General features: G+C 38.4%; 2 protein-coding genes across 6 annotated transcripts in view; both read right to left on the bottom strand.

Annotated features, from left to right (window-relative positions):
• The window catches only part of myo3b (myosin IIIB), a 74,685-nt gene extending 53,250 nt beyond the window's left edge, over nt 1-21,435 (bottom strand). For 2 of the 4 annotated variants that reach the window (XM_020713272.3, XM_023950544.2), the window contains exons 1-9: nt 19,144-19,311; nt 18,627-18,810; nt 17,409-17,429; nt 16,711-16,845; nt 14,239-14,343; nt 13,957-14,056; nt 13,373-13,449; nt 12,626-12,771; nt 3,641-3,706 (exon numbers count right to left, since the gene is read on the bottom strand). In XM_020713272.3, coding sequence (XP_020568931.2) covers nt 3,641-3,706; nt 12,626-12,771; nt 13,373-13,449; nt 13,957-14,056; nt 14,239-14,343; nt 16,711-16,845; nt 17,409-17,429; nt 18,627-18,810; nt 19,144-19,172 — 863 coding nt within the window. In that variant the 5' untranslated portion in view covers nt 19,173-19,311. Of the gene's footprint in view, nt 1-3,640; nt 3,707-12,625; nt 12,772-13,372; nt 13,450-13,956; nt 14,057-14,238; nt 14,344-16,710; nt 16,846-17,408; nt 17,430-18,626; nt 18,811-19,143 lie in introns of all 4 variants that reach the window. The other 2 variants (XR_013652629.1, XM_023950546.2) reach the window with 2 other exon arrangements.
• A 3,208-nt stretch (nt 21,436-24,643) lies between these two features.
• ubr3 (ubiquitin protein ligase E3 component n-recognin 3) overlaps nt 24,644-27,267 on the bottom strand; it is a 37,150-nt gene continuing 34,526 nt past the window's right edge. For both annotated transcript variants that reach the window (XM_023950541.2, XM_023950542.2), the window contains 2 exons: nt 27,071-27,210; nt 24,644-26,881 (listed from right to left, as the gene is read on the bottom strand). In XM_023950541.2, the coding sequence (XP_023806309.2) occupies nt 26,764-26,881; nt 27,071-27,210 (258 nt within the window). In that variant the 3' untranslated portion in view covers nt 24,644-26,763. The remainder of the gene's footprint in view (nt 26,882-27,070; nt 27,211-27,267) is intronic.

The following is a 27,267-nucleotide window of genomic DNA, read 5'->3' as shown; positions in this document are numbered from 1 at the left end:
TCACTTCAACGGTGCATCATACTAATTGGTTTGGACCAGCTCTAACTGAGGAGTGGTTTTAGCTCACTATCTCTGTCTGAGCTCCACATGGTCACTATCATCATGCCCCCGAGTGCAAAACAAGCGCCACAATGAAAAGCAATGAGTGCTATCTGTGATGTGCAGCCAGCAGGTGATGTTGCTGTGTGATAACAGCCGGCAGCTTTTGCCAGTTAACTGGTGATGAAAACTCTCACCAAAGATTCGTAATCACTGAGGGTTAAAAAAAGAAAAAGGGAAACAGAAGAGTTTTTTTTCTGCTGTTTTTCCAATCCTGTGAGAAGATTCTTGTGAAATGACAGGACTTGGAAGTGCTATCTGAGTTCAATACCACATCTCCAGAGAATCCACATTTGTTTAGTTGCTCCAGCTAAATGCTTACAGTGTTCTGAGTGTTTGTTAGCATTACAACAATAACCACTGCAGGCAAGAGCAAGATAAGAGAAAAGACACCTATCCGCCTCCTACCACCTAATCTCCACTGAAATTCTGTTTCTTTAATCAGTTTGTTCGACTCTTAAAGTTAATTCCATGAATTCATTATGGTCAGGACATTAAGCAGAGGCTGCTGCTATTAGCAGGGACGCTGAAAGGCAGGCCACTTTGTCACTGAAGTCAGCTCTTCGTCTGCTGGAGTGCAGACACCGGTGATGGATTTATTATTCCCAACCCCGCCTCCTTCGCCGCACACACTCAAGTGTGCGCACACGGGCCTCACAAGGCTACAAGGGCTTCACAAACATTCTGCTAAGCTTGATAACATTGTCCAGCCTTTACACATTCAGCCATGGCAGGCCTCACGTCTGGATATTAATGCTGATATGATGTTACAGATTCAATTAACCCTGATTACAGAGACTCTTATCAAGAGAATATTTAATGAGATATGTTTTTATCTAGATATGAGAAAGAGTAAATGTATGTTTTAAAATTGAGAATTTAGTCAAATGGAAATAAAACTAGTTATCTACTTATTCATTAAGTTCTTTGAGCATATTATTTAACACAATTTCATTATTTTAACTGAATGTCTTTCATTTTTCATAAACTAAAAAAGCTAAACTGAACTAAACGGAAATCTTATTAAAAATAAACAATGCCCGTTATTCCTGCAATGCTTAAAGACCCACTCCGATCATCTTGTGATTTACTTTAAAAGTGTTTACCAATTACCAAAATAGCTAAAATTATAAAATTCTTCTGTTTTCTAGGACATCGCTTCTGCGTAGTGATAGAAGTTCATTAGTCCGTCCCATGTTCCTCCAATCATGTGCTTAACCTCTATCCCCCTGGCTTACAGCCCCTCACATCCCCAACCTGACATAACAGGTGCAACAAAAATGGTGAGCAATATTGGAGCTATCCAGCCATATACAGTTTTGAACCAGATGCAAGCTCAGACGAGGAAAATCAAGATGTACACGGATCTAGTCGTCTTCAAGTGGATGCATCAGAATTAAGTGGATGCACAAGAATGGAGCGGAGCAGGGAGCTTTTAGCGCATTTTCTGTGTCACAAATATGCTCTTTTTCCAACCGCACTTTTTCGTCTGCTCCTGATTTACAACAAATTTCTTCATATTTGTCCTCCAGTATCAGAAAAATACCACAAGAACACGTTATACACCAAAAACACAATTTTCACAAATTTTTGTCTTTAAATCATCATTAGATTTTTGTAAACAAAACATTTTTTTAGCTAATTACTTTTGTACCAAACTGACAAGTTAAAAATATCATTACAGTTGCAAATTAGAAAAAGTTGGACCAGCATAAACATGTCAATAATCAGCCAATAAAAAGAAAAAGCGATGAAGAAAAAGGAAGCATGCTCTCCGACAATCACGCTATAGTTTGCTGCACGCTTCCAATTTATTTTTGGAAAGAAATACAAGAAATAAATAAAGTTGCAATTATTTTAACCCTTTCTTTAATTTTTAAGTCAGTCTATCAATTCATTAAGAAAAATATAGTTGCCATTTATGGCTAAAAATTGGCCTGGATATGTTTTTTTTATTTTCCTCCGTAAATCTCGAGGACTTGTGACATCTCACACAGACATCCACCTTTCCAGATCAGCAGATTCCACTGGCCTGGCCTTCACTGCTGACTCAGCTACACAACTCAAAGTTTGGCTTTATGATGAATTAATTCACACAAGCAAAAACCAACGGATTACTAGAGAGGATTTGACTTCAAGTTCTCCTGGTTTGCTTACAACTGAACGCAGTGCGGTTTGGGAATTAGACTGAAACATGATCTTTTTTTATATGTGCATGTATTTCAGAATTATATACAAAATAGTGATGGGACCAGGATCTTTAAGTGTGAGAATCAGGCTGGTCCAACACAACCATACCCTCAAAAACTGTCATAAAATTTGCTTAATTCAAAAAGAACTTATCTCAACATAATTGGAATTGTATAAAGTATGCTAGCTAAAAGGTAGAAAGACCAAAATAATTCTACAAAGAAATTTAATTTATTTGGTTATTATGGCTGAGACAGCCCTGTACAGAAGATATTTCCGTTGTATATTCTACACAAGCATTACAAGCCCCCCTGACATTATTATTAACTTTGCACAGCCGAGCACATGATAAGTTATCAGGGCCTCAGATGGAACCGATAACCTGGGCGAATTAGTTTGTTCTCCTGCGGCAGATTTACACAGATTGAAGTCAATGAACAGAAAAACAACAGGGCTGACAGAATCTGGTAATAAAACATCAGGTTCCTCAGTCCTCTGCTTGATGTTGATCCGCTCGCACTTTAATCTGAACTAAGCAACTTCAACATGATGTGGGCTTTGGGCTTTATGCTGCAGAAAATCTGTACATAGAAACTCATTTTTATGCAAAATGGTGTGATTTTTCAAATTCTGGTGAAAAATATGAGAAGTGTTCCTCTTACTTTTTTGATGCCTGACTGTCTTTTGTCCTTTAATTCTTTGGAACTCATCACCCAGGTACATTGTGCAAAAGCAGGACCCCCTTGAAATTCTTAAAATTGGACACATTTTCTTCATATAAGCAGTAACAAATTCATTTTAGGGTTAGAAAAAGGGTATTATTCTTATTTTTAAAAAATAGTTACTATGACGTTTTATTAAGTGAAGAAAAAATTTCCTATTGAAAAACTTTCTTTATAAGATTCATCTTTATGCAAGACAGAAAATAAGACATTTTCTTCTTGAAACAAGGTTCCCTCCCCCCCTTCTTTAGAATCCCTTTTTGCAGTTGAGAAGAGAAGCAGAGTCTGATCTGATCAAATTTTTGCATGCTGGGAAATGAAAACATAGAAAGAAAAAAAAAACACTATTTAAAACTAATTTAAGGTGATCCAGTTTGTTAAAATGACTTTCTTTTACACGTATAACTTCCACAGCCTGAGACACAGCAAGATTTGTTTGGGTTCACATTTTTGAAGCATTACGAGTGGAAAAGTGTTTGGAACAGAGATCTGGCAGCAGCTTTTCTTCAAATCTGTGTTTCTGTTTGTGGGTACCATAAAGTGCTTTTTTTTTTAACTTTCTGCTTCCTGCTGGATCTTTCCAGAAACACGGACGTTCACACAGATGGTTGGATTTGGTGGACACTTACTGGCTGATGAAATGGCTAAAACTTCTGCACCACTGGTCTGGACTTCGTAATGTGGGTGAGGGGTTTCTGAAACAAAGAAAAAAAAAGTTACAACCACATGACCATCAGCTATTTTAGAACTGTTATTCCCACTTAGGGTATAATAATGATAATAATAAATGACATAAAAGTATAAGAATAGTACAATAACAGAATATCGTGAACTTAATAAAAAGACTAAAACTACTAACTAAAAAAAAACTTAAAAGTTTAAAAAAGGCGACCGTACTTAAACTTCCAAATAGGGGATTGGTATCTAAACGCGCTGTTCTTTACATTGGTGAGAGTTAAAATGATTTCATTATGTCATTATGTCAAGCAATGGGTAGGTCTCCCTTGTAGTAGAAATGTGATTCTGCAACTCTTGTGAGAGTTTCTGCCTTAAAGACGAGCTGGTCTGGGTCCAGCTCTGCAGCAGCTGGAGAACAAGTGACAAATGATAGTTGCTTCTCTGCTGTCTGCCAGCAAGCATCTTGCCATCGAGACCCCAAAGTTATGGGAGCGAGTTGTACCTATGTCAGCAGCATTTACAGAGGCTATCTGTAATGAGACCATCTCTTCAAGCAGGCATGATGACAGGTAAGTGCATGAGGAGATGAGAGGATGGACACTGGAAGAAGTCCTCCTTTCCAGCAGCCCTGAGCTTTTTAAATACAGGAGCAACTAATTTGTTGAAACCAAGGAGAATAATGAAACCATGTAAAGAAAACAGCAGAAAACATTTTCCCCCTTTTTTAAATTTAAATTACAAGTGAGAATAAGCAACAATTTTATGGCACTAAGTTCAGTACTTTCCAAAGTGCAGATCAAAGCTGTAACACTTATACTCTCTCAGTGAAACCTCTAATATGAGCCTGAAGACACATTCTTGCCTTGCAAAGTCAACACAGCAGCAGAGCAGATAACACTGTCAAGTGCAGTTATTGTGCTTAACAAACAAGGCCTGCATTCCTCCTCTCCCCGTGTCTACGCCACTGCTGGCTCATGCTGTAAACACAGATGGCTTATTCAAATTCCGGTCCAGGCCGCGTCTCTGCTGTCGAGCCGCTCCTCAGAGTAGATTGAGGCAAAATCAGCGAGGTGTCAAAAGCTGGTGGCAGCTGTAACTACACCATATATGGGACAAAAATTGGGTGACTGCAATGGTTGAGTGTGATCTTTGTAATGCAGAGTGCATCATTTATCCCTTTCTCACATTTCACAGGCATTTCTTCAGATCAAACAGGAATTAATTCAGTTGTCAGGGTTTTCTTGGAAAATGCTTTAAACCAACAACCAAAGCTTTTGGCAGACAAAGTTTCCCCTATCTAACAAAGACTGTTTTGTAAAACCAAACTAGAACCAAATGTGCACTTTGGTGGCTGAACATAAATTAAACTTAGTTCTTCTCATTCAAACACTGTAGCCCCTCGTTTCCCTCTAGTGTTTTTGTCTTTTAACACATGTATCCACACAAAAAAACTGTCCTATTTGTAATAGTTTTATTTACTGTATATCTTCTTCAATGCTTTGATAGATCATCATTAATTCATTTGTGATGAGTAAAATAAGATCAAAATTGTCAATTGTTGAAACACCACATCAAAGTTGACTGATTCATCTAAGATTTGAGATTTTTGAAATAATTTAATTGGGGAAAAAAACTATTTTTATAGCCAGGTTTTTGATACACTCTGCTCTGCTGGGGTGTTTCACTTTGTTTTTGCTATTGTTTGTATCAGTATTATTATATTGTTGTGTCACTTATTTCATACTATTTTTACTTCTAATTGGTTTAACCTTTTGGCTGCTTTTTCTAATTGACTGTTGAATGTTAAGGTGCCATATAAAATACATGAATTAGATTAAATTGATTTAGCTTTTTTAAGTTTATGGTTATGCTTTGGACAATTACAGGAACCCATTAATAAAAAGAACAAGTAGCTACCTGTTTAACAAAGAAAAACTTTCCATTTGTTAAAGTGTAACTTGGCGTTGTTTTGTAAATCCCTCCGTTTTTTTTTTATACGCATTTATTTTGGTTTCCAGTAGCAGACAGAATTTAAAAGCTTAAGGCCAGAAAATTCCAACCTGGAGTACATAGTTTCCACAAAGTAGGAAAACACCTGCTTATTCTTCTGCAAATTTTCCATCTGTTCAATGCTCATCAACTTTAAAAAACAACAACCCGTTTTTCTCCTAAATTCATGCATTTATTTTCAATCTCAGTTGGTCAAGTAGAGTTTTTTATTTTTTACTCCAAACAGAGTAAAAAACTGCTGTTTGACAGGAAGTTACAAATTCTCGTGAGTGTCTGGTTATGTCAAAAAGCATCTACAGACACCACATGTCTCCAGCAGCTTTTGAAAACACAGACTCTGAATCAAAATAGCAAAATAAATGTTGTGAGTCGATAAACTGTCTGTTACTGTGATCCTCTTTCACAGAAAAAGAGGTTAAAATGACAGATCAGAAAAAACACATTTCCTGTGTGGGTCAGGGACCAATACATTGTTGCTTTATGGAAAATTTCAAGAAGTGTGATGAAGTATTATTTACAAAGTATTCAAATAAAACAAAAAAAGAAAGAGTGCCCTTTCCATTTTTTCAGACTTCAATGCACAAAATAAAGACCGCATACTTGAAATTTCAGCTCATCCATCAAAGTAGACGTAGCTCCACCACTTCTTTGAGCATGCATGCATGAACAAGCCAGCCATACAGCAACATTTATCATGTTCTAGGTGGCTTTGTCGCCGGTGCTGCACTCCAAGGTACTTCTAAACTGGAACTGCATTAAAGGTGGAGCTTTACTCCAGATTAGAATGTCATCTAACAGGTCTATGCTCTATGAGGGATCAAGACTTAATTAGTGTCCGATAACACAAAATCTGGGACACAATATGCACCTTTTTAACAATACTTTCTTTATATGTAGGAAAGGTCATAAATGAAAACCTTTTTTGAAATATTTTTCTGCAAAACCTTATCCGTTTGGGATCTACCAATCCTGAAAGTCTCAAAAAGAATTTCTGATATTTTCAGGATTGTATTGAAAACTGATGAGCTACGTTCTCATCACCCTCGGTAACGGGCATTCAAGCGACCACCTCCAATGAAAAGTCTGTGTGAATGTGTGTATTTGTGGATTTGGGGCTTCCCCGTTCAAAACACTCATGTTCACACATCACCACGCGAGTTTCTACGACCCTGATTGGTCAAAGTTCAAACCTAGTTGAACTTTGACCAATCAGGGACCAGGACTTAGTTCTTTACATCTCACCAACCGTTTGAAAAGTTATCATGGGGGAGAAATTAATAATTGAAGTTTGTGCCAGAAATATGCGACACCAAGTCGTCAACATTTCACACCAAGCCTCTTTCAACTGTAGGTGGTGAAAACGTGCTAGTTAAAATAAAAAAAGAAGAAAAAGATTCCTCTCCCTGCTCGTCCAGTGTGAATACCAAATGCTGAAAGTGGGTTTAAGAGTGAGTGTTAATCGCGTTCTTGAATGCGCATCAGATGTGGACATGGCCACACGGACAATGTTTCTCTGTAATCCAGCTTCAGTCTTCAGAAAATCTATATTTAAAAAGCCCTGGACTAACTCTTAATATGGTTAGTGCAGATTACAATAAGTTTTGATCTCAACAGAATTTTTTTGTGTAGCCTCCATCCAGCTGTAAAATACAAAAATCCACAATTAAAGACCCACACGGATAAAATTGTGTTTTTGACATGTTCTTGTGGTATTTTTCTGCGTTTCTGAGAATTTTTTATTCAAATTGTGGTGAATAAGGAGAAGACAGAAAAATGCCGTTTGAAGTAGGTTGTGGATATTAGGTGCAAACTACAATCAGCAGACCACAGGCTGCCTGCTCCACACCAACAGTCTCGTCCAAAACGCAGAGGCGAATGTCAGATGATCTACTGCCACTCTGCAGAAACTATGTCCTAGAAAACGACACAGGTGTGTGGATTTTGGCTATAGCGTAATCATAATTAAAAGAGACTGCAAATCGTTTTGTAATAGATCAAAAGATGATCACAGTGGATCTTTAAAAATCAAAATTACATACATTAATGTGAAAACCTCAACAAATTTTGGAGAATAATCATCATACTTTTGTCATTTTTGTCCTGTGAAAATAACAGATTTTCACTCAGACTATAAGCCGCAAAACTAGTGGGATTTTTTACATCAACCTTTAAGTCTGTAACTTGTGACAAGCATCGTTAAGAACCAGCTAGATTTTTTAGCTCCTGTTGCCTAATATGATTTTCTTTCATCATACTTGATTTGATCAGTGTACAGACATTTTTATGAACACACAGGATCATTTGACCCGGCATCTGGATGAGTAAACACAACCGTGGCGTCTTTGTCAGGTGTCTTTCATTTTACATCACTTTATTCTCACTTGCTGGTTAAACCTCACACGGACACTCCAACATGAACAGTTGCCTCCGTGCCTGTTAAACATCAGAAAGCATTATTGCCCTGAGCATCTTTGATTCAATTTGCAGCTGCTGATTTTATAACTTCACCCTCCGACTTGCTCGGTTAGCTTCATTTGTGGTCACAGAGAACATAACCCATCACTCTCATGCACTCTCTCAGGCTCAATTACCTTTAACCGGTGATGAAATAAAAACATAAACAAAGCACTTATAACAGGTGCATTTTAAACTTGGCGTTCCATCTCTTTATTGACCCACAAGGTGACCCCTATTCATTGGGGTGATTAGAGTCCCATCTGACAGGGACATTGTCCCCATGATAGAACTGGGACAATAAGATAATGGTCATTTGCTGAAAACTCTAAGAGTCAAACTGTTGATGAATCTGGGCATTTATTTGGCTTTTTCCATAGAAAAATAATGTGATCTTTGCTTTGACAAAAATGACAGCCAGCAGCGCCTACACAGAGGAATAACTAGATTGACCTTGAACTTTAGACCTGGAAACACAATACTGACTGTGACTTTACAGTAAGTGGTTTTAGATCGTAGATGTGCTCTAGTAATGTGGACAGTACCTCAAAATACTTTTTGATAAAGTAATAAATACAAATTTAAAATAAAAATGTGTTCTGTACTTTTGCCTGGAAGCAGAGCCAGCCATGCACAGGCACCATGTTGGTGATTTAACCCCCTCAATCCAAACCCTTTAAGACCCACTCTGATGACAAAGGTGCATTTTGTGTTTTTAACATGATCTCGCAGCATTTTTCTGATGATAAGGACATCCAGTATATAAAGTCCCATTCCAATCTACTTTTGATCTATTTACCAAGCATTCCCAGTGGTCTCTTATTTATGATAATGCAGTTTTTAATCAAAATTTTAAAAATTGTGTCACATTCTAGGACATAGTTTCTGCAGAGCGGCGGTAGTTCATTAGAAATTCACCTCCGAGTTGAGGGCGGGACTGTTGGCATGGAAGTAAGCCTCCACTGGTTTGTGATCATCCCTTTGTTTACACTCTCTCCCACGAGCATACAGCACACTAACATAAAAAATGGCAAGAATATCAGAGCTATCCAGCCGTACAGTTTTGAGCCAGATGCCAGCTCTCATGAGGAAATTTAAGGCGTTAATGGATCTGTTTTTTGTCTGCAAGTGGATACATCAGAGGGGAGCAGAGCAGGGAGACGTTGGCCTGCCCATTTCAAGTGCTGCATCACAACTGGGAGCTTTTTCAAATAGTGGTTTTCATCTGCACCTGATTCATCCCGATTTGAATGGAGAAATATTAAGAAACGCAGTTTTAATTGTAATTTGTTTCATAAATGTCCTCCACCATGAGAAATATGCTACAAGAGCATGTTAAAAACACCAAAAACATGGTTTTCATTGGAGTGGAGTGGGACTGGTAGCAGTCCCACTCCACCATAGAGTCACTTTGTCCATTTATTGTAACTGAAAATACAGTTAGGAAATATTTAATAAACACAAACAATCTGAAATAAATATTATAAACTACAAATCACACTAATAATACACTAGAATAAATGTAACTGCAGCACTAAGAAGAGAAAACACTAACTAAAACCTAACCTTTGTGGCCTTCCTTGATGCAAGCTTGTCAATAACGTCATCATATGAAATCTGCTCCCCCCCTGAATGATTGATACTAACAACAGCAGGTTAGTGAGTTGCTCCTGAGACATTGGTGATCTCAGGTATGACTTGATCAACTGGAGTTTTGAAAAGCTAACAGCAGCAGCAGCAGCAGCAGCAGCAGCAGCAGCAGCAGCAGCAGCAGCAGCAGCAGCAGCAGCAGCAGCAGCAGCAGCATGCTACCATCACAGCTTATTTAACATTATGAACTAATATACAACAATAAAACGCAACAAAAACTTTGTGATACAGCAGAGCAGACAGACACACGAATCATAACTAATGTTACAAGTTAAGGCAGAGCAAACATTGAAGAATAAATATCTTAAAAATGACGTTATTTGCAATATTTGGGCCTACTTCAGTTTTGGTCATGATAGACCAAACAAGAGATTTTTCCTCTGCAACGTTGTTGTTGTTGTAGGGCAGGTAGCATTCGAATTTAGAAAACGTGCATCTAGCTATGCGATAATAACCTTTTCTTTGTCTCTTTTCTCCTCTTCTTCTCTTTTCTTTCTAAATTGGGCACCAGCTTTGACCTTTTTTCTCCATATTTCAGATGTTTTTGCATTTAGCATAAATGTCCTGACATAGGTATCAAGTCTGTCGACTAAACCAACTGTCATCTAAGTGAAGAATTTTTTTTTGTTTTCCCATTTTTTATTTGAAATAACCAAAAAAGCATGATTTTTTTATACTTTTTTTATACCCGCAGCCCCCCCCTCCCGTTCGTCAAACATTTCCAGCAGGAGCGCGTGCAGCTGCACCCAGGGGCGCCAATTCGCTACATGGCGGCGCGATTTTTATTTTTATTTTTTCATCCAGCACTGAGCCGCGGCCCGCGACCGTTGCCCCCCTGGAAGAAGATCCAGCCAGGTTTGCGCATGCGTTTTGTGCTCCGTGCTCACCTCAGCCTGCACCCTTCACCCCGCGCCCCCTCCCTTCTCCTTCTTCACCCCGCGCCCCCTCCCTTCTCCTTCTCACACACATTTGCGTCTACTTCTCAAAGACAGCAGGGAGCGCAGCTGCGGGGCGGGGCCGCCGCCAGGTTTCAGGCTGTTACAAACTCTGTGATATAAGTAAACCAATAGTGATGCATAAAGTATTTTACAAGAGCTGAGCCGCTGGCGCCGCCCCTCCGTCATTTTTCCGCCCCGGGCGATCGCCCGTATGGCCCGTGCCTAAAACCGCTACTGGGAGAGAGCATAAACAGAGAGCTATCAGCAATGAGTAGGGAAAGGGGGGCAGGGTTGCTCTGCACCAAAGGTCTCTTCCACAACTCAGAGGTGATTTCTAATGAACTCCTGCTGCTCTGCAGATATTATGTACTAGAAAATGACAGTTTTTTTGGAAACACTTTGAAAACAGATCAAAAGATGATCGGAGTGGGTCTTTAATGCTGAGAGGTCAACCAGGGAGGTGTTGGGTTCCATTTTAAGGGTCTTGCAATGAACTCAAACCAATGATCTCTAGACTGAGGATAAACACTCTACCATCAGGACACAGAACTGGTGAAGTTAAGTTTGCTATTATTAAACATAGAGCTGGTCTGTCTGGTTTTATGGGTCACTGGGGCATTCACACCAAAATATAAGTACGAAGCACAGTCCCTTATTTAAAAACTAATTCATTCAGGAGTCTTGCACTTTGTTCTGACTTTGAAACCAGGGACGTGGAGAAGATATTTAAGATAAGTGACATGTTACCAGAACTGCTTCATGGCTGGGTGGATTCAGTGAAATTTATGACAGAACCACTAAACCTTTAAGGTCCCAATTCATAGCAAAAGGCCAAAACATAAATTTCTCCAGGAGTGTGGAGTCAGGGATGTCAGCTCTAGATATATGTAGCATCATCTGAGGTGAGCTTAAGTAAAAAATAAAAGGTGATTCCTCAGTTGCACGTTAGCACAGCCACCTTGCAGTAAGAAATCTGTGGTTTAAATCCTGGTTAAGTTTGCATTTTTTTCCCATACATGTGTTTACTTTATATGCTTACTCCCTCAGTCCTGAACACATGCTTGCTTGATTGGCGATTTGATCCACAGGATGAGTGACTGTGTGTGGCCCTGCATTAGATTGGTAACCTGTCCCGGGTGTACTCTGACTTAACCCTGAAGAAGCTGGGATTAGCTCCAGTAACCCCCATGACCCTGGACAGGACAAAGAAGATGGATGGATACTTTAAACAATCCTCACCAAAGCAACAAGTCCTCGTTACAAGAACAGTGAAAAAAAGCACTGCCCCGCCCTGCTATCAGACAGCCCTTCTCTTATAATCACTGCTCAGTCTGGACCAAACTTGGTGCTAATGCAAGGCTGCAGCAACTCGCGTAATTCTCCCAACACAAGCCATGCTCTGTCTGGGCAGGGCGGGGGTAATATTGTGATGGGGAGGAGGTGGCAGGCTCATCTCAATGTGAATGAAGCTAATCACCAATGCAAATTGCAATCAGAAAATGTATCTCAGCCCAACTGTGAGATAATTGCAGGATTGTGCCGATAAAGGAAGGTCACTGAAGCCTCACGTGATCATCAGGCACAGAGCAGAAATCAACACTTTTAAGATAAAAGCATGGTTTCTTTTAGTGTTTGCAATGATCAGTAGCTCAGCAGATGCTCTTTATATCAAATATTTAAATGCACTTCTATAATATAAAAAAACAGACAAGTTTGCTTTTATTCTGCATTTCAAAGGAGAAAAAAGTTTAAAAAAATTAAATTAAATTAAAAAAAGCTGCTGTCTCCCATCATTTCTATTGTCATCTACTGTCTTGACTGAATGGTCGCCTTTGTGTGAGGGGCCTCCAGCTGCATGGTCACAGCGCCCTCTGCTGGACTCACCTTGGGATCTTGAAAAGGGCTTTAACTGGATGCATTTCAGCCAGTGGGGGATCTCCATCTGCCAGCTCGATGGCCGTAATGCCGAGAGACCACACATCACAGCGAGCGTCATAGGAGTAGTCATACTGCTGTTCACAGGCTATGACCTGCCAACATGAAACGACAGGGAGGGGGCACCTGAGCAGCTCATTCAGACTGTCACCGACTTACAACAATCCAAAAATAAACCAAATGTCATTCTACTGCTGAAACAAGTCCTGTAAACCACAGGAGTTATTTTTGGAAAAACATCTAAATTTTTCTGTATCCTACTCACTCCTGGTAAAAAAACAAAAAACAAAAAAAAAGGCTTATTCATGGGCCATTTAAGCCGAGTCACTTCAGCAGCTACTCTTCCCTCCAGTCCGTAATTATAACTGACATTACATTTCAAAGCTGAATTTATTCTAATTGTCCCTGAGGTCTCTACTGACCAAGCCAATCACTGCACATCATTTGTACCTAACAGTAAGCCAATGGGGCCTCAGACTCCCAGCTATTAACCTTGAGGCAACCTCAAAAGCTGCACCCGTGGAGGAGAATAGGAGGGGAATACATAATGACACAGAGGAGGGACTGCAATAACTGAGGCGCTCCCTCTTTTCTCTCTTTGTACAACATGAAGACCTTGCTTGCTTAAAGAACGCATTAAAGCGCTGGAACATCCGTTAGTGCTGCACTGGTAGAGATGAACATGCTGACCCTGACCTCTGGAGCCATCCAAAATGGGGTCCCGACAGACGTGTTCCTCCGCAACCGTGCGCTGGTCAGCTGAGCTGAAACCCCTACAAAAGATGAAAAGCAGAGTCTGAAATTCAACGGCGTGCTTCTCAGACTGAATGTCCCAGGAGTATACGTTCAATTTACGTCAGGTGGTAAATGTTTGAGTTTCTGAATAAATCCTGGCGTACAGTTTAGCATGGCATCCTGCCAAGCACTGGTAATAATGGCCAATAATCATTTCAAATTATGTAGGACAGATTTTTATCAGCATGAGTCCTCTTCATCTCTGCGACACAGAGGACATAAACATGCCTGGGGTTGACTGAAAGTCATTTGCTGTGGAAAGCTTTCTTTTAATATGCAAAGGATCAAATAATACAATTTAAATGAGCAATAATAGCCCAGGGTTAAGGATACGGTCTGTGAAACGAAAGACTTTATGCCGCACAGGAGACTTAGGGGTATGGAGCACATCAAATGATTGTGTTGGCCTTCACATTCAGTGGCAGTGTTGGGCTGTAAGATACAAAACAGTGTCACAAAATTGTTTCTCTTTGAAACAGAATTACCAAAGTCAACTAGTTTGACTCCCCCATTAGTGGTCAGAAGGATGTTGTTCCCTTTGACGTCACGGTGAATAATCCTGTTGTTGTGCAAGTGCTGGAGACCCTATAAGGTAGGAGGGCAGAAAAGGTGAAAAGCTAAACAGGGATCACATATGTCGCATTAGGAATCTCAAAACAGGAGTACCCACATCATAGATGTTCAGAAAAATAACACCTCCCCTTGAATGTTTTCTGCATATTTGCAGCCCCCTCCCCTCTCAGCTGCTTCGCAGAAGACCATCTTACCAGCAGGGCACTGTATAAGATGTATGAGATGAGGGGCTCCTGCAAACGCTGGCCGCGCATGAGCAGGCTTTTGATGAGTTCTGTGACAGAGCCGCCATTGCACAGCTGGGAGGGAGACAGAGAAACACCAGTGACTCGTCCATCATTTACCCCTCCAGATAATAATCCATGTGGAGGGCAAGCCCTCACACAGCAGATAAAAAAACAACAACAAGAAAAGACAGCATCACATGACAAAAATTAACTTTTGGGGAAAACAAACACTTTGGATACATCACTGAGATGAGAGCGCATGGAAGGAGTCACGACTGCAGCAGGTTTTCTCTGGTAAATAAACAAATTCATGCATATTTTACATTTTTCTCTCTGAAGCAGCGATGAGACTCAGATGTAAGAAAACGTTAGCAATTTTCTTCCTCAGTGATTGCTGAATATCTGAATTCACCTGCTGAAGTTGAATCCTTAAACAAATTGCAGTGACTCTGATGACAGGGGCTTCAAGATTTAGAATTTGAAATGAGTAAAAAATCAAAGTGCTGAGTGTGGGGTGAATGTTGAACACAACAGATACGATCTGAATATGATAAATGTCTGCCATGACTTCTACTTCATATTCACAAGGAATGCTTATAGTACAAACAAATCCCCTTTGTCTAGTCATATAAGGCATATGACATATGAGAGATGGCAGCCAAAAAAAAAAAAAATAAATCACAGAATTTGCCCTTTAAGTACTGAATTAAAAACAGAGCGCTTCCTTAATTGCAGAATATGGAGCAGTTTTTTAATCATAAATGTGTTCCCACAAATTTTTATTTTTTTCTCTCTCATGAAACTCATAAGCAAAGTCTACTTTGACTTCAATAAACATTTTTGTTCCTCCAGATAATGGATCCAAATTCTTAGAGGTCTCCAACACCGCTCCTTGTGAGCCATCGCCCTGCTTGTTTTGCAGCTTACTCTGCTTCAGTCACCTGGATCAGGTGTGTTCAGGCAGCCAGAAACTGGACTCACTCAATCCAGTTCATCAGAATTACTGAAACAGGGTTAGCTGCAAAACCAGCAGAGCAATTGGGATTGTAGGTTCATAAGCAAAGCATAGTAGAATGAGAGTGCTTAAATAGAGAAGAGCTTTTTATGTAAGAGGATTAAAAAAATGAAACCATTTTTTACTCCCAGAAATCATTTTTACTGCTGCCAAAGCAGCAATATTCCTTAGTCAACCAAAGAAATCTAATGTGCATTTTTTTTAAGTTCTTCAAGATGTTCTTAGATTTTGCTTTTATTCAAGAACAGTCATTGGTTGAAAAAATTTGCAATTTAAGATTTTTTTGGGTAAAAAAGCTTAAAGGTAAAATGAGGAAATCTTTTACGTAAACAGTTGAAGACAAAGGAGTTGGAAAAAAAAACAACAAAGAACTGAGAGAGTTTCGATGCTGACTTGACAGATTTACCTTGACCCCAACAATTCTGTTTTATATTATTTACATAGCTCAACAGCTCAAATAGAGACACTTTTTATTTAACATTGTCTGTCCTCAACGGACTAAATTAAAAAAAATCTTTGTAAATCCAATTTGAAATCTATCAAATTTTAACAGGCAATAAGAAATTCTCCATTCTCCTGTTTTGTTTAATTTCTCAATTCTTCACTTCATTTACAGACACATTTAGCAATTGTTTATTTATTTCACCCCAAAAGTATTTTTCCAGATAAAAACTAAGTACTACTAACAGTTCAAATTCAAGAAGTTTAACTGCCAACGGTAAAAATCCAACAGAGGTGCCTCAAGCATTTTTACTGAACTTGCAGGTAATGAGACACATGTTTAAATTTCCATGGGTTTGCAGGCTTCTGTCATAAAATCAATAATGTGCAGCACTTTTTAGGAACTGTGTGTATGATTTTTTGCGTGCGATTGGCAACATTACAACATAAGCTGTTGTAAACCAGAGACAACAAACTGTCTACTTGACCTTGAGAGCCTTAAGGGCCAAAACGACAACAACAGATTTCTGTGATTAAAACCACAATGGTTTGTACTTCTAAATAGGATCCCTAATTGTGTTACTTTTCTGTTCAAATGATTTACATTTATAAGTTTACAGTGAGTATTTGGTAAAAATACATTTCATATGAACCCAGATTTATGTTAACCAAAGGTTTTTTTTCCAGACATTTATTCTTTATTTTATTTCCGGTCAACAAATCAGAAACTTGCTAAACAAAAAGTACTTCTGTTCTATGTGAAGAAATGAAGAATGTCGCATTCCAATAAAAGTTTCATTAAATAGTTAACTTACATTCAATGTTATTGTGAGGGTTAAAAGAATGCAGGCCCAAAGTTTGGACACCCACAACATAAAGGAAGAAAGTAACAGTTTTATACAATTTTATTACATGAAAAAGGAAATAAATATGGTCATATCATCTGACCCTTCAGGACCTGAAATAAATTTGAAAGAGCTCACCTCAAGTACCAACCAGAGCTGTCCCCCAGATAACTTGTCTGTCTTGTAAAACATGCCATAAAACTTCACTACATTAGGATGGTTTGACAGCGACCTCAGGATGTTGTATTCTGCTTCAATCTCTTCATCCACATCCTTGAAGGAACAAAGAAGCAAAGTTTAAAAGCAGATCTAAATGAAGTTTTGTTAGGTGAACTACATGATATGCTTGGCAAAAGCAAAAACTTATAGCTGAAAGTGTAAACTAGCAAAAGCAACAAAAATAAGGGGCAAGCTGTTGGGCTGAGCTATTCCTGGAGGCGAGTTTCTATCAAAGTAAATTTCAGAGGGAGGAAAGATAAACAGTCAAGGAGGCAGAATTTGTCTCGGTGGATCCCTGAGCGATAGTGTCAGCGGTCTAATCAGGGAGAAGAATGGGAGAGGAAGCAGCTTCATCTTCATGGCCATCAACACAGCATCTTGGTTGATGCGGCCACCAGGATAGAGGATGCTCTACTGACACCAGCAAGCTCTCACCTACACAGAGAGCTGCCTGTGAGGCTGTCCTTATCACAAAACGGAGGTGTGCACGGATACATGTGTGCAAGCATGCATAAACTTAACATGGCATAAACAAAAGAAGGAAAGGGCACTGACATAGATCAACGGAGAAAGTACAACTGCAGCAAGATTAAGGTGGAAGAAAACTGGCAACCTACTCTGTTTGAGTGATGCGAGTGCTGATAAATGAAGAGTTAGAAGAGAGGAAAAACAACACAAAGGCTTTAGAGTTAGCTTTGGTCTCAGCATAAATTCAGTCGCAACAAAACTGTCACATGAGACCAGTTAGTGAAAAGGTCAGGGTCCGGAAACAAGGAAAACGGTACAAGATGTTTTTACAGTTTCAGCAGAAATTATGCAAAGAAAGGCTTCTCCCTCAAAGCTTATAACTTTATTTTTATTAGCTTGGGACTTAGAAATTAGCAAACACTACCACAATGGAAAAATGCGATGAACAGACCACATCCAATGAAAAGACAGTGAAAACTTGCACATATTCACATTTCAGGCCTCCGCATTCTAAACTCTCGCATTCACATGATGCATTTGTTGTTTTAAATGCTTGAAATAAATCAATTTCAAACAACAGTCATGTAGTTTTAGCTGGTTGATCATTTTGGGATGTGCACCAGCTAAATTCCTGATCTACTTCACAGTACTAGATGAAGGCTCTAGCACACCCCCAAATTTTTTATTTGTTTTTTAATTGAAAGTTTAGCAGTTCAGATCAAAAAGTTTCTTTAAAGGGTGTAAAAGTCAGTCCGAAATGTAAAAGAGCAATCCTCTTTTCTTACACAAGCTATGGCAGAACTAAAAATGCACAGCGAGCACCCAAGGCTAAAACCACTGAGCCAGGAATTGGACCACCAACCCCTCAGAGCTGGGAGAAAACCTTTTAGTTTGAATTGCAAAATGTTAACTTCTTTTATGCTTTTTCTTTAGGCTACAATGATACATTAAACTGCACAAAAGACCCATTTGGAGAAAAGATTAAATTCCAATTTCACATTTCTATGACCATCGGTTATAAATAAATGTGTTTCTGGTTGTATAAGCTGAAGAAAACGGTTTTGCTTCATTGCCCCCAAAACCAATCAAAATTAAATTAGGAGAAAAGAAACCTTGATCAATGTAATTATTTTAAAGCGTTCTAAGCAGAGAAACAGAGTTTAGGAGCATCCTCAAAGATGACACGTTTTACATCACACAGACCACGTGATTTATCAAAATTTAGACTGACATTTACCATGAGGTATTTCTTTTCTTCATTCTACTGCTGACAAACAAGACAATTTACTGCTCCTTATTTAGAAATATATCAAGCATGGTCAGACCCTGATGCTTCATAGAACATGCAGGTCTGTCAACAAGCTTACATTGATTGGGTCCAGCACTTTCACAGCCGCCTGACTCCCATCTTTTTTGCTGGTGACTCTGTAGACTTTCCCGTACGTTCCCTTCCCAATGGTCTCCACGATTTCCCAGTTGCTTGAAGGATCCCCAAGGTTCTCAAAGCCAATCATGGTGGACTTGTAAGGGTACAGTCCATAAAGTGACCTCCTGGGGGGGGGGGACACCACGATGAATTGAAACGGTTTTCTGAAGATAAATTGTACAGTTGGAGGGACGACTCAAAACTTGTCACACAGTGTGTACTGTTACAGTGGCAAAGCACAGAGGACAAACACATCATCAGCCATCTAGACTCCCAGAGAAGCAGGCAGCCACAGACTTAACCAAGCTGCTGTGAAGGGAAAGTGCTTACAGAGATCTGCATGTGTATTCCCCAAAGCCTCCTATTTGATCTATTACTGTACAACCAATGCATACACCAGGGGAGCCACTTAAAGAAGAAGCAAATTAAAGCAGAGAGGGGAGGGGGGGTGTACTTACATGGCAAAAGTTATTTTCTTTTGACTCATCAGGACACTGAGAAGCTACAAGTAAAGAGTCTCTGTGGATCATAACAGAACGACAGCAACAGCAAAGCCTTCTCCGCGGGGACTCAGTCACTGCCAAACCCTCTAAGGAGCACAATCTGCTAAAGATCTATTGGATTATACAGAGATTAACTGACCTGAAGCAGTGAGTCAAAGCCACACCGTCAAGCACATTTTTTTATGGGGTGATTATTATGTCAAGTGTTTTGTAAATCTATTTGCGCGACATTTTGTAAAGATTCTTAATCATCGTCATCATCAAAAAAAAAAAAAAAAAAAGGCCAGACAATTTTCAAAAGCTCTCTGTGCAGAAAGAAAAACAGAGGCAGTGAGACGAAGCATTAGGTGTCAAAGAAATGAGACGCATGATGGAGTGAGAATCCATGTTGCCACAACGGGACACACACTTCCCCTTTTTAGAGAATGGCACATGTTCCCATAAACAAGATGGAAAGAGGGCGTGTTTGTTTTTTAATCCTGTGTCTGCTCATCTTTTCATGAACGTTTTAATGTATCACTGGGGCTGGGTGACCCTGAGCGACAGAAGGGGACGTCGTTTCTTTTTGGTTATCAGCAAATGATGTGAAAAATTGCATTTAACCCCTGCCACATGAGAACAGATTTATGGACTGCTTGCTGTTGCGTGGCGTGTGAGCACGTGGGCGGATTTCAGATTTCCAATCTTCTGTGGAGACTCTCAAACCTATAGAAAACAGATAGAGCTGATACCTTTCTGTGTGTCCTTCAGGGAAATAAAGTGGCAGAAAAAGTATTTACTGATCATTTTTGCTACAAATGCAAAGCTAATAAAATACAATTTGGACAAGTTATTGTCAAATTTCATACTAAAAGCATAACTGATTTTATAAAATCTTTTATAAGTTTACCATCTGAGTTTAAAGTAAAAATATGGCTTTAACTAAATATCTTGCCAAGTTATTGAAATTGTTACTAATATTTAGTAATAAACTTGAAACCTCATCAAAATTCCCTAGTTTTGAGCATAATTTTGCATTTTTTTCTTATATCTTACTGTTTAAAGCAATTATTTTTAGTTCATCACATTTCGGAACCACTGATGTCAGAAAATCTATGACTGTGATGACCCTAACAAGCCAATGGCCATACCTGCCCGTTGTGTGCCTCTGTTGTTCGATTTTCTGTTAGCCTAAAATTGTTGGCGACAAAGCACTTTTATAGGGGATGCAATTTATTTGCTTAAAAGGTTGTTTGCGTTTTCATAAAGGAAACTTCATTAAATGTTAAAAGCCAGAGCTTTAGCTCTTTTGACTACTGCAAGTTTTCAACAAATTACACAAATAACATAATTCCAGTCGATTCTGAAGCAGGGAAAAGCAGCAGTAGTGAAGTGCTCCGATCGTTTACGTGATCAAGGTAAATCAGCTGATTGTGTTGTGGAGAAAGGCGGCTTTGCTCTGTTATATCAGTGCAAAGTTGAAATGCAAAGTCGCTTTTCAGTACATCTCCAGTGTTAAAGGGGTTTAGCAAAACTTTTAACAACAACGAATTTGTCTCAGAGCTGCCTTAAAAGCTTTAGCCAGAAGTCTGCTGAAAAAATGGTCTGTAAAAATTTCTGTATAAGCTATGTTTGGATATATCACTGCTCTATTTATTTTTGAAATTATGGTAAGGAGTAAAGTTGTAACTAATTTGGCTATTTTAAATATCTTTTAGTTCCAACATTTATAACTTTATATCAAAATCTCTGAGATATCCAACAGGAAGTGTAGTGTTTTAGAGCCAAACTTCCCTCTCTTTGCATTTCCACATGTCTTGTTCTGTAGGTAAAACCAGGTATTCAACATGAACACGGAGGCTGAGACATATAACTGTAATCCCTTATGTATATTAGACATGTTGAATTAATGAAAAAATATGTAGGTGTAATTCAACACTAGGTTAAGATTAGACAGCTATGAAAAACACTATGGACCTGTCATAAGGCTTCACAAACTCGAATGACCCACAACAGCAATATTAATATTACCATAAAGGTTAAGAAAAGAAGCTTTAACTCACAATTGATACATTAGCATAAAAACACCAAACCAACATTTTGGATTACAAATTCCTTTTCTTGCTTCATTTTATAGCAAAATCAAATGTTTGAAAAATACTCTGGGATGATTTTAATTCATACAAAAAGCCAACATCATAATGCCACAAGTCAGACTTACCTTGTTTTTGTATAAGCACCTGTTGCTGCTTCACTTCAAACTGCTCCAAACTCATTTAGCCAATCCATAGGGATTAATAATTCACCAGGAACCTGCAAACTGATCTCCAGTCGTGTTAAATATTCAGGTGGCAGATATAGCCACTCATAATGGTGGCTGATATGAAGCACCTCAGGTTGCAGGGAGGTAACCAAGGAAGACACTGACAGTTTCTAAGTCACATGACCTTTAGCTCCACTCTGCAAACAACACTCAGCACAGCAGCTGCTACTTTGCACATTATTGTATTTACAATGAGATACCGTCTGTACTCATAAGCAACAAAAACTCTATTAATACTCTTTGCATAATGTTTGTTACAACTAAAAAAAAAAAGCAGAAATAAAACTTATCCTAAAGAAAGTTCAAGATCTTTTGGGTTTGATAAAAAGGAAAATAGAGGAAGCAGCTGGATGGGATATAAAAATAATGTTTCAATGTATATTTGTTTCCTACATTTGTTTCCCAGAAGTTATAGTATAAACAAAAAGTAGCAAAATTTCTTAATTGAGATTACCAAAATAAAAGCCTTTTTTTCCCCTTCAGAATGTAATATTTTTTAAGTTATTGTTTATCTTTCTACACAGAATGTGTTTTAATCCCACTGATACTAGAATGATACCACAAAAAGTTTTAAAGATCTCTGTATACATTCATGAATAACACAATAATTTTGTACATTTAAAAAATACCAAAGTTATGTGAAGTTTAGTTCTTGATTGCTTTGGTTGGCAGTACTTTCTGAAGCAAAGAAATGTTTCAAAACTTCAAACTATAGTTTTCCAGATCAATTTATGTCTGGAATTTCTGCTTTATTAAAGAAAGCTGAGTAACAATGCAAACACTACTTTGAAGAGGACAGCCCTCTGGATAGTGGTTTAGAAACTGGATACTGGACACTCATGGTCAGGGTCGGGTTACACTTTGTTTCCTATTTTGAAACAAAATGAAAACATTCATTACAGTCTCACTTTTTTAAGGCACCAAAATAATTTCAGAAAATTCGAAATATCACTTTGCAATTTGGGAACATTGCTGTAAATTCCTGATGCCCGTTTTGTGCATCCTCATAACTCAAATGTTAACGCTGTGAAGCTCTGCAGCACATCTCTGTTCCAGAAACACTTTGAAGCGAAAGAGAGTGATCTTATTTTTCTGCTTCCATCAAACTTAAACCATTTCACCTAGTGGTAAAGCCTTATGGAAGCTCCACTTGGTAAAACCTTTTAGTGAATCTGCAGAGACAGGGAGTCCAGAAAAAAAAAAGAAAGGTAATCCTTTTTAAGGGGATATGAAGCGGCTTTACAGTAAACCTTCACTAAGGCCTGCAGCCCTCTGGCCTTGTTCCCGCCTTCCTCACAAGACTGCAGAAAGAAAACTGTTCAACAATAATCAACACTTATTTAGGCATAGTGCTGTGAAAGTTGCAAACTGTAATGCATTACAGATTATAAACCCTTACCTTATAGTAGTAATTTCAAAATTGTGTTACATGACTATTGTTATTTTTAAATGACTTTCTTTGTACTGCATCCAGTAATAGAAAATAATCTTAAGTGATGTAAGTATGTTGCGTAAATATTTCACATACGGATGAGAAGCAAAATGAAATGATTGGTAATAATTAAGCTCATTTTTGGAAGAAGCACAAGAAGAACAGCTCAAGGAACAACTTTCAGCATTAGTCAGTTTGGAATGTAAAAACTAAAATTTAAGCCCTGAAAAAAAGAAAACAGAGAACCTTAAATTGTGTCTTAAATAAAGGAAAAACTGGTAAATGAAGAGAAAAATAAAATAATTCTAAAAGAATACATTCATATAAGTAAATATATAGGGTAAATAATAATTATAGAGAATCTTTCACCTCAGAAAATCCTAAAACAAATGTCATTTAATGAAGGCAGATTAAAACTGCTGCACTTAACCAACAACAACAGGACAGACTGATGTGGTTTTAAGAACCTGAAGAGCTGGAGCCTATGGACCCAAATAAGAAATTTGGCTCAACAAGTAATGACGAAAAATACAAGGATGAAAAAGATTTCTCATTTATTAACCCCTCATGGTTTTACTGGCTTGACCATTTTTAATCCGAATACACATGTTACTAAATATTACTGTAAGGCCCTACACTACTTTGATATCAATTCTTTTATTTTCTTTTTTTGTATCTCTGCTTTATATCAGGTTCAAGACTTGAACATTACATTATTAGTTTTAAAAACAACAAAATCATTTAAAAAAAGGGTTTCATAGACTTTAGGTTCAGGCAGTTAAATACGCCTTATTCTTGCTCTGTACACAATAAAACCAATCCATGCATTTATTTTTGATGTAAGTTTGTCATTTTTTAAATAAAAAAAAGTCTGATAGAAGTTTTTAAGGGGTGCAGATGAAAAACTGCAAAACACTAAGAATGAAATCCACCATTTAATCAGGCAGAGCATCATACATTTCTTACCTCAACATTGTTGAATTTGTGCATCCATGTCTTACATCTGTAGAACCAAGAGGACAGCCCAGTCATCCAAAGACTTCATCTCCTGAACTTCAAAATTGGCCTTTTACCGTCACCAAATATCTCTTCCTGCTGGAACCCATCAATAAAGTTACATTCAAAGCGATTTCTCTTTTTGCTTAGCTAAAAACTTGAATTATTAACGAGCCAGAAATCTGACCAGGTTGTTCTGCAGACCGGAAGCAGTCAGCTGACTGACCACCGCTTTATGCAGCTTTGAACAGTCTATTCATGGTGAAAGGTCTGAGGAGCAGCAGACTGAGTTTACCTGCACCAGCGGGAACAACAGGAAAACCCATCAATGGCCACCTGAGAATAGTTTGCAACCTTTTTGTTTTTTGCCGAATCCTGGCAGTTTTTGCAGGCTAAAATTCCTCCAACTCGCACCATTCCTTTTTGCCCTCTTTCTTGCCTAACGGGCGGAAAACAGAGGCTTTGTGCTGCAGTTGGTCATTACTCTGAGGGCCTCCCTTGTTTGGAAACCAATTATCCCGCAAATGCTCAGTCATATGGCAGCAAACCCCACTCAGGTGAACCAAGTAGAGAGAAAAAAAATGTCCTTTTCCGATGAACACGCGTACCTGCTGATAAGCCGTTTTGCGGACCTTCCTTTTGTCTACAATGTTTTCATGTCTGTTGCAGAAATTTAAAGACAAGTAACAAATAAAAGCAATAAATTGAGAGAGAGAAAGGAAAAATCCCTGTGTTCATATTTTATTCACATATTTTACATTTTTCCTTAAATGTCCAAATCAGACTTCCCACTCAAACTCAAAGTTTGAATCAGCACCTACAGTAATGTACTGTATTCTTTCTTCGTTCTGACACAAGTCCACTCAGAAGCCTTCTCTTACAAATTCCACCCATCACTCATTGGCTTTTTTGGTTGCGCTCATTTACAAAGTGGGTCCTGCAAAAAAAAAAAAAAAAAAAGGAGAAACCTGGTAAACATAAAAGCAGCATGCATAAACTCAAAAGGTTTCTCCAGTGTTGACTCTCTTATTTTAATGATCCCACAAAGCAGCACTATACGGCCCAGCATTTCCCAAAAAAACAAAAAAACGGGGGATGTCAGCTTCATGCTGCATAATGTCCAGACTCATTTTCGCAGGCACAACTGAATCAAATTCTCCCTGCTCTCAAAACATGATATTTAGACGATAGATAGCTAAGACACTTAAAGAATGGTTTGGTAAAAAATGTCATGCACAGTGTATAACAGGATACTTAAGTCTGATAATCCTGTAATGTCAAAAATACAACTAGAAATGACACCCCGCTGACCCGAAAAGAAACGGGGGGAAATCTTTAAAATGATAAATGATAAGCAGTGGAACATCCTCTCCAAAGCAACACTTTGATTCAAAGAATGTGTGATGATCCTGCTGTCGACCACCTCAAAGGTTTGCAAGGAAATCACAACAGCAAATGTCACATTTCCATTCAATTAAAAAAGAAAAAGATTTGTGGCGCAGCAGCAGTGAATATTGATTGACAGTCAGCTTTCTTAAAGGGATAGATTTCTCCTTTCACCCAACAGTGCTAAATACAGCAGAAACATCAAGGACAAAGTATATTTATGTAATCAAGCACAACGAAGAAGGGGGCATACACCAAAGCCATTTTCTTTAGCAAATTCCTGGCTTCAGCTGAAAAAAACTGTGGACTTCTACAGTGCTTTACTTTAGTGCTACAATCAAAATTTTAAAAAGTTAAATGGTGGCAAAAAAAAAAGAACTTAATGAATAAATACTTCTGGAGTCCTCGATTTTTCACAGACTCCTCCATCGTAAATCTCATGACTTTGAAAATAGAGATAGCCGCAGGTAGAAAATAAGCTACACCTGTTAACTATTACGAAAAAAAAGTCTTCTGTAAAGAAGTCACAAGAGTTTTCAAAGTCAACTAGAAGCTAAAAGTGTGGACCGGGCCATGAAACCTGCAGCAAGTGCAATGTGGCAGTTGGAAAAGAAAAAAAAAAAAGAAAAAAGTGAGGCGATGCCAAATTTCCCTGTGTTCTACTGTAAACTCAAAGCACAACCTTAAACAGAAAAAAAGTAATAAAAACTTCACAAACTTATTTTAACAATGAGCAGCAGCATTTGTTTAAATATCTAAAAAAAAAAAAAAAAAAAAAAATTAAACAGCAAAAAAAAATAATGGAAAAATAAATTCCTGAGGATGGATTAACCCAAAAAGAGTCTTTTACTTAAACGCAAGAAAAACCACTTGAGTGCGCCAATGAGGTTAACGCGCCCTGCCAACGATCGTTGTGATGGTGGAGGAGTGCGGACTTCAGCGACATCTATACACTCTTCAGAAACTTGAAACCCATGCTAGTACAGCACATTCTGATAAATAAAATGAGATATGCATATCAATGTTAGCTTCAAGGAGTAAAATGAATCAAAACTCTGCCAGGGCTTTCAGCATTTCATATGCGCATTCTTCTTTTTCTTTGTTGTTGTTTTTTTTTTATATGAAGAAGTAAAACAGGATTCTAATTTTAAAGGCTACTTCAAGCCATTTGAATTTCAGGGCAAAGTTGTGCTTTTTATTCTGATCTCACCAAGTTCTATCATCCAAAAACCCACACGACGGAACACACACGGGTGCTAAATCTTTTAGGCATGACTGTTGACCACATACACCAAAGCTGTAGCAGCACTATCCTCACCCCTCACGCTTGTGTTTTTCATCATAAAAGTTACAGATTTTTAATTTTTTTTTTTTTTTAAACAGAAGCCGGTAAATAAAGAGCAGGACAGAAATAATAATAAAATGCTTTTCAGTCTGGGGCTATGGTATCAGGAGGAGGTTAGAGTCCGTTATAGTGAGGCCCCCAACGCTTATTGATGTGATCAAAGGTGTGGGACACCCACTGCTGCTCCAACACACGATACCTCTCTTCACATAAAAAGAGGGGTTTGCCACGGCTAGAAGAAAAGAAGAGAAATAATAAACGTCAGGCATTTAGTCACACATCTTTTCCACTGAAAAAGTGCTCTAATCCATTTTCATAGCCAGAATGTTTTTTTGGGTCAAATTAAATAGTAATTCTAGAAGTTCAATCGCTTTGATGTATTAAGATGTCTATAGAATAGGCTGTGTGTTTTCTGACATACCGTAAATCACGGTCTTCCTCTCCGTGGGCATCAAGGTAAATGGAGCCCCACAGACAAAAACGATGTCCACGGATGATGATGATGACGGAGGCATTAATGAGCAGAAAGATGCCTGCTGCTGCACCACAGTGTTGAGAGTGCTACAAAAAAGACAAACCGAGCATTAAATATTAAGATGGACCCCAAAAAAAAAAAAA

Source organism: Oryzias latipes, chromosome 21 (genome assembly GCF_053564925.1).
Source record: "Oryzias latipes strain Hd-rR chromosome 21, Olatipes_Hd-rR_3.1".
Classification (NCBI taxonomy): Eukaryota; Metazoa; Chordata; class Actinopteri; order Beloniformes; family Adrianichthyidae; genus Oryzias; species Oryzias latipes.
The sequence above is the reverse complement of the archived record's forward strand: the minus strand, read 5'-3'. Positions and strand labels throughout refer to the sequence as shown.